General features: G+C 46.3%; 1 protein-coding gene across 1 annotated transcript; it reads left to right on the top strand.

Annotated features, from left to right (window-relative positions):
* Window positions 1–227: 227 nt before the first annotated feature.
* On the top strand, window positions 228–1,358 carry LOC122038202 (expansin-A4-like). The gene is made up of 2 exons (XM_042597842.1): window positions 228–404; window positions 484–1,358. The coding sequence occupies exons 1-2, from the start codon at window positions 260–262 to the stop codon at window positions 1,098–1,100; spliced, it is 762 nt and encodes a 253-aa protein (XP_042453776.1). The 5' UTR covers window positions 228–259; the 3' UTR covers window positions 1,101–1,358.
* The last annotated feature ends 6,398 nt before the right edge of the window (window positions 1,359–7,756 follow it).

Genomic DNA, 7,756 nt, shown 5'->3' with positions numbered 1-7,756 from the left:
TAAAATTATTGTTTATGTATAATTTGTGTGGTTAGTGCAAACGATCCCATGTGCCCTTTTTTACAAATCGGTCTCCAGCCTTCGGTTGGCCTTCCCCCATCCCCATCAACCAAACGCTGTCTCTGTTTTTTAGGGAACAATTAATTACGCACGTATTAGAGAAGACAAAAGCCAACTTCCAATTGCCTCGCGAGCTGCCACTATAAGTACTCCTCCATTAATCCTCTACGATCCTCAAGCATATCCTCAAGCATCGCTAATGGCTAACTACTCCCTTAGCAATGCTCTGCTTTTGTTGGTGTGCTCCTTCGGCTTCATGCTTTCAGGAGCTTTCGGCTACTACTCCGGGTGGCAGAGCGCCCATGCCACCTTCTACGGCGGTAGCGACGCCTCCGGCACAATGGGTACGTAATCGAATGGCGATCCGTTGATCATTGATTATAGCGCAATGACTTGAATGGTGGGCGGCGTCTGTGTGTGCAGGAGGTGCTTGTGGGTATGGGAATCTGTACAGCCAGGGGTACGGGACGAACACGGCGGCGCTGAGCACGGTGCTGTTCAACGGCGGGCTGAGCTGCGGGTCGTGCTACGAGCTGCGGTGCGCGGACGCCCCGGGTTCGTGCCTGCCGGGCTCCATCGTCGTCACCGCCACCAACTTCTGCCCGCCCAACTACGCCCTTCCCAACGACAACGGCGGCTGGTGCAACCCCCCGCGGCCGCACTTCGACCTCGCCCAGCCCGCCTTCCTCCACATCGGCCAGTACCGCGCGGGCATCGTCCCCGTCTCCTTCCGCAGGGTGGCCTGCGTCAAGAAGGGCGGCATCCGCTTCACCATCAACGGCCACTCCTACTTCAACCTGGTGCTGATCACCAACGTGGCCGGCGCCGGCGACGTCCACTCCGTGTCGATCAAGGGGTCCAAGGGCGGGTGGCAGGCGATGTCGCGCAACTGGGGACAGAACTGGCAGAGCAACTCCTTCCTCGACGGACAGAGCCTCTCCTTCCAGGTCACCACCAGCGACGGCCGAACCGTCACCAGCTACAACGTCGCGCCGGCGGGGTGGCAGTTCGGGCAGACCTTCCAAGGCGGCCAGTTCTAGATTCTCTTCCTGTTTCCAGAAATAGTTAATAAGGAATTGAAAAGGCTGAGGTTGCTTGAATTTAATTAGCGCCCGCTTAGAGAGTCAAACCTCAACATATATATATATATATATAGACCACACTACAGATAGCTAGCTATTCATATATAAAAAACAACATTGAGATGAATGTTGTAGTTTGAATCAGTTCTCAATAAAGTGTATCAATTCTATAATGTTTTACTTGCACTCTTTAAATCTTAATACTGCACTCTTTAACATGGGTAATTTTTGATGCAGTTCATTAAGGCAAGGCAGAAGTTTTAGAACAAAATGAAGTTTTCAAGTTTGAGTTGGGCTAATGTATCTGATCAAAATGTCGTGCTTGTGCAAATTCAGATACAAGATGATTTTTGTTTTCCTTTCTTTAGCATGCATATATTCTTGCAATTCTCACTTCTGCTATAAATAGCTTGTAAAGTGGTCTGCTGTTGTTAACTACTGGTTTGTTCCAAAGAATGTTGCTCAAAAAGTATGTTCCAAACATAACTCCTCTATGAATTAATTAGAAATATAATTCATCGGGCAAAAAAGTGTACGGAATATAGGAGGATTCCAGAATACTAAGATCTCTCTATTACTGCTGCAGTGCTGCTTTTTGATAGAAAAAGGCCTCCCTGGAATATTTTTGGAGGACCTTTGCGACTAGTAGTGCACATGGTTTGTTGATTTTGATCATTGACGTAATTTTCAGCTGCACAATCAACATGGTCTTCATACTTTTCGTATAGAACAGGTGCAGTTTACACACATATAACAACTGCATGTGCAAAACTAAGCTAGCTGCATTATGTCGGCCTAGACAAATGCCTGCAGCTTAAATATGAACACATACATTGTAGATATGATTATTAGAGTGTATATTAAAAGTTTAATTTTTTTATAAATATTTAAGAATTATATTGGTCAATATTTATATTTATATTTACATGCTAAGTGTAGTTGTTCAATTAATTTATATTGTAGATAACATGGTGTGTGGTGTCATACACAGAAGATCATGTTATCGGATTTTTATAAATTATAAACAGTAGCTCACGACTAAGATGGATAGGAACAAACCATTGGAATAGTCGTAGTGTAATTTGGTATTAGTTTATCTTAACTATAAAATTAACTAGTGCACTCTGAGTGTATTGAGCAGGACCATTTGAGTTAGTTTATTTTTATACTGACTAGATAAAAGAACAATACCTCTGTTATTATGGAAGTATGTGCTCTTAATCCTAATATAATAACAAACACATATATTTAGTATTTATTTCTTTGACTTATCAAAGGGTGAGATTTAGCTCGATAAATCAATAGCCCGATAAGTTGGGAAATAATATTATTTATAGTGTGTGTTGTTGATTATAAAAGGAAACTGTGTCCTAATAATCTAGGTTGAAAATGTCCCCAAGAGGAGCTCATAAGGATTGTCATATTAAACCATGCAGGTGGACTTAGTCCGACATGACAACAAGGTTGAGTGGTACTACTCTTAGACTAAGATATTAATTAAAATGAGTTGTCAGTAACTCGATTAATTAGTGGACATCCGACATCTTAAACACAGGGAGATTAACACACTCATAATAAAAATGAGCCCAAAAATATAATTTGGGATTGGTGCGGTAGTTCAATAATAATTCTTTAGTGGTATGAATTATTATTGATGAAATTAAGTTGGGTCTTCGGGGCGAACACGAGAAGCTTAATTTCATCGGGAGATCAAAACAAATTTCTCCTCTAGGTCTCTGTCGTAACCTCAATGAAGCCTCAAATCCACTCATGAAAAGTCCATCTTGGTGTCCAAGAGAGGGCCGGCCCATGGCTTGGTGACCAAGCCATGGGGTCGGCCACTTCCTCCACAAAGGGGCCTGCCCCTTGCTTGGTGCCCAAGCAAGAAGGGGGCCGACCACTATATTCAAAGTTTAGGGAGTGTTTTGAATTTTTAAAATCTTGTCTTTGTAGACATCTACAAGTTTTAAAAGAGGGATTTTAAATTACAAAACTTTCCTTATTTGAATTAGGTCACATGGTTTAAAAGAAAATTTTAAAACTTTCATTTTTTAACCATCCACATTGTTTTTAAAAAAGAGAGTTTTAAATTTAAAACTTTCCTTTTTGTAACCATGTCAAAAAAGGAAATTTTAGAAGAGAAGTTTTAATTTTTAAAACTTTCCTTTTTTAACATCCACAAAAGGAAAGAGAGCTTGTAAAATTTTATAAGAGGATTCCTTCTTTTATAAAATTTTATAAAAAAAAAAATTTCTCTTCATGATGATGTGGCCGGCTACCCTTGCTTGGTGTCCAAGCAAGGGACCGGCCATTAAGAGTATAAAAGAGGAGAAAAGGAAAAATAAAAAAGGGAAAGGAAATCAAGAGGAAGATTTTAATTTTTTGTAAAAATCTTTCCTTATTTGCCTTGAGCAAGTATTATAAAAGAAGGGGAGAAGAGACCTCATGAGGTATTCTATTCTTTTCTCTCTTCTCTCAAGTCTTCTCCTAAGGGCCGACCCTTGCTTCTCTTCATGGTAGGGTCGGCCACCTCTTGTGGTTGCTTTGTGTGGCCGGATACAAAGAGAATGAGAAGAAGAGGATAAGTAAGGATTGCATCAATTCTTATTCTCTTGTGGTCGGCCCTCTCCCTTTCCCTTTCCCCTTACTCTCTTTTGTTCCTTGGTGGTGGTGGTGGCCGAATCTTAGAGAAGGAGGAGCTTTTGGGTGGTGTTCATCTCGGAGGTTCGTCGCCCACACGACGTCCAAGAGGAGGCGAGGAATAGGCAGAAGATCAAGAAGTCGTTGCATTCAAAGAAAAGTATAACTAGTAATTATTTTCCGCATCATGCTAATTTTTCTTTGTATGAATTCTAGACACAAGAGGCATATGATTCTAGAGTTTCGAATTTGTGATTCGAGTTTGTGTTTTTTTTTTTGTTTTTTGAATCTGTGATTTGATTATTCTTTTTGGTTAAACCTAGAGTTATATAAGGAAATTAAATATTAGATTTCTTTAAAAGGCTTTGTCTAAGCGGTGGTGGATGATCTCATACCCAAGAAGGACTAGTGCCTCGCCATGCAGTCCTAGAAGCCAATTTTGAAAATTAATATTTAATTGAATTTATAACATAGGTGGATTTGGATCAATAATGTTAAGCATCGTTTGCGATCCAAATCTAAACCATTAAGAACAGATAAGTTAAATTTGGAATCAATAATGTTAAGTTCCGTTTGCGATTCCTAATTTAATTTCTAAATAACACAATAAGTTGTTTAGGAAAGGTTCGACACTTATACAAAATTTTTGTACAATGGAACCGGTACGATCTTCCTAGATCCAACTGATACGGTTGGCAATGGAGGGGCCCAAAAGGAAAGGGTGAGAAGGGTCAAGGCCATGTAGCGGTCAAAAGTCAAGAGTACGTGGCGGTCAATAGTCAGGGTGACTTGGCAGTCAATAGTCAAGGTGACTCGGCAATCAATAGTCAAGCTGACTAGGCGGTCAGAGGCAATCATATGGGGTGGTCAGAGGTCAGGCAGACTTGTCGATCAAGGGGGCAAAGTAGTTGAAAGACAAAGGGAGACGACAGGCGGAACACCGGGCACAGGCCGGGATCGGCAGAGCTGGGTAGAGGTAGCTCGATCTACAGGCCTGCGATTCGAAGGCCCGGGAGTGCAAGTCACAAATCACAGATCAGAATCGGCAGAGCTGGGTAGAGGCAGCTCGATCTACAAATCTGCGATTCAAAGGCCCGGAAGTGCAAGTCACAAATCACAGATCGGAATCGTCAGAGCTGTGTAAAGGCAGCCCGATCTACAGGCTTACGGTCGAGGGCCAGCAAATACTCACAGGTCGGGATCGGCAGAGCTAGGTAGAGGCAGCTCGATCTATAGGCCTGCGATTCGAAGGCCCGGAAGGGCAAGTCACAAATCACAGGTCGGAAGCGGCAGAGCTGTGTAAAGACAGCCCGAGCTACAGGCTTATGGTCGAGCGCCAGGAAATACAGGGTACAGAGTATAGACCGTGATCGACAGGGCTGTTCAGGATTAGCCCGACTGACAAGTAACGCTTAGAGGCGGGATCTGGTCGAGGGGTGTGAGGTAGATGCAGACCGCGATAAATAGGATGAGCTAAGCTGTGCAGGAGTCGGAGGATCACAATTGTTCGTCAAGGGTAATCATTACATACCAGCGAGATGTGCGAAGGCGGAGGTTCCTAAACGAAAAGATGCCCTCATAATCAATAGTAGTCTGACAGATGTCCTTCGCTACAAGACAAAACTCATGTGTAAAGGCGGAGGTTCCTAAACAAGAAGATGTCTGCACGACCAATAGCAGCACGACAGGTGTCCGGGATATACGACAAAACCCAGCGTCTAACGTTTTCTGATAGGGTTGCAGGTTCTGGAAGGAAGGCGGGTGCATAAAAAAGAGGGGATTCCTCATACGCGAGTACATGCTCTCTCGTCACTTTTTTCCACAACTTTTCACTTTCAGTCAGTTTTTTTTCCTTCTCTTTGCGTTTTCTGGGGAAAAGACCTGACTTGAGCGTCGGAGGGCCTGATCCGGGGACTTTTTCCCTGGGTTCTAGTCTCTAACGTGAGGAGGGAGATCGTCTGAGTGTGTGCAGGGGCCTGCAGCATCGTCAGCCGCCCGTGGGAGCCAGATTACCCAGGACTTTCCGTCAACAACCAGGCTGCCGCGACCAGCCTTCGTCCGACTCAACTTTCGGATAGGATCAAATTTGGCGCCGTCTGTGGGAAACACAACAGCCTGATCCGAAGCGTGAAGATGGAGAACTCTGGTCGAAGCTCCAGTGGGAGGATTAACGTTACCATGACCGCGGGGGAGTACGAGCTCTTCAAGGAGGTCAGAAAGCGAACCGCCTCTGAAAAACAAGGCACGGTTTCACGACCTCGCCTAGCACCTGAAGCGTCCAAAGAACCAGCTCCTGTTTCCGACAGGAGCTCAAAGAGAAAGCAACCGGAAGAACTCCCTCGTACTTCATTCCGAGAGCCTCGCCGCAACTATCATCGATCTGGACCTCGAGAGCATAGTCCGAAGAAAGAAGAGCCGCCGGCGTCGGTGGCGGAGAGCTCTTTACATCCACCCCGGGATTCAGGAAAGGGGAAGGCTATAATCTCTACCAGAGATATGCCTGAAGATCCGGATGATAAGGAACCCTTCTCGGCTCAGATCTTGAGGGAAAGCCTGCCAAGGGGTTATCGAGCCCCAAACATCGGAGAATATGATGGGAGCAAGGATCCGGAAGAGCATCTGCGGAAGTTCAAGAACGCGGCTATGTTGTATCAATACAGCGATGCTGTCAAATGCCGAGTCTTCCAACATACCCTATTAGGGTCGGCGCAGAAGTGGTTCGATGGATTGCCCCCAGAGTCCATCAACTGCTTCATGGATTTCAAAATGGCCTTCCTACGTCGTTTCGCCAGTAGTCGTAAGTATCAAAAAACCGACCATTGCCTTTTCGCTCTTAAACAGGAGCCGACCGAGCCTCTGCGAAGCTACATCAACCGGTTCAGTCAGGTGGCCAATGACGTCCCCTCCGCCACCTCAGAAATATTGATGAGCGTCTTCTCCCACGGATTGCGAGAAGGGGAATTCTTCAGGGACCTCATCAAAAACCCCGCCCAGAGTTTTGACGATATGGTGGAGAAAGCTTCTTGCTACATCAAGGTGGAGGAAGCTCAGGCCGCTAGGAGGAAGGCTGAAAAGATGGTGGCTCCTGGCAACCGACCTGAAAGGAGAGCACCCCAACCAGCTCAGCCCTTTCAGCGCGTTCAACCCAGGCCTGCCCCTTAGCCCACTCAGGGAGTCAGACCAGCCCCACGAGTTGCTGCCATACACGCACCCAGGCCTGGACCAAGGGGAGCACCATATTGCACATATCATCGGTCCAGGATGCATGATCTCAGTAACTGCTTCCAATTTGCTCGTGATTCCAGGCGAGCTGCCGAGCAGGGTCTGCCCCCCCCCCCCGGAGTTAGCGCCCTAAATACAAAGAATGGAGGAAGAACGGGTCGCGGCTGGACGTGCTCGTCAGACCTGACCCGACCTAGCCGGTCCTTCTAACCAAGCCGGTCCCGGGGAAGATCGAAGAGATGCCGGAGAGCTGGAAAACCGGAGCAACGCTGCTGTGCGAGAAATCGGCATGATTTCAGGAGGGCCCACTGACGGGGACTCAGGCCGAGCCCGTAAGTCACATGGTCGACGGTTGTATGTGGGAGCCGTGGGATGCAGCCACGAGCAGGGGTCCGACCCTGTTATTAGCTTTGGGCCCCAAGACTTGGAGGGTCTGGAACTGCCCCACGACGACGCTCTCATAATCAAGGTTGTTATTGTTAATAGCCGAGTGGCTCGGGTCTTTGTGGATACCGGGAGCTCGGTCAACATTTTGTTTAGAGCTGCGTTCGAGGAGATGCAGATTGATGCCGCTGAGCTCCGAAGTCAAGCCCATGTGTCAGATCAAGCTGGCCATCTCCATGGGCACTGAGCCACTGGTGCGCACCCGGAGGAGCACCTTTATAGTGGTGGACTCTCCTTTCTCCTACAATGTCATCCTGGGAAGGCCAGCTCGGCATGAGTTCCGGGCTGCTGTCTCCACTTTTCACCAG

This window comes from Zingiber officinale, chromosome 1A, assembly GCF_018446385.1.
Source record: "Zingiber officinale cultivar Zhangliang chromosome 1A, Zo_v1.1, whole genome shotgun sequence".
NCBI lineage: Eukaryota > Viridiplantae > Streptophyta > Magnoliopsida > Zingiberales > Zingiberaceae > Zingiber > Zingiber officinale.
This window is presented reverse-complemented; position numbering and strand designations above follow the sequence as displayed.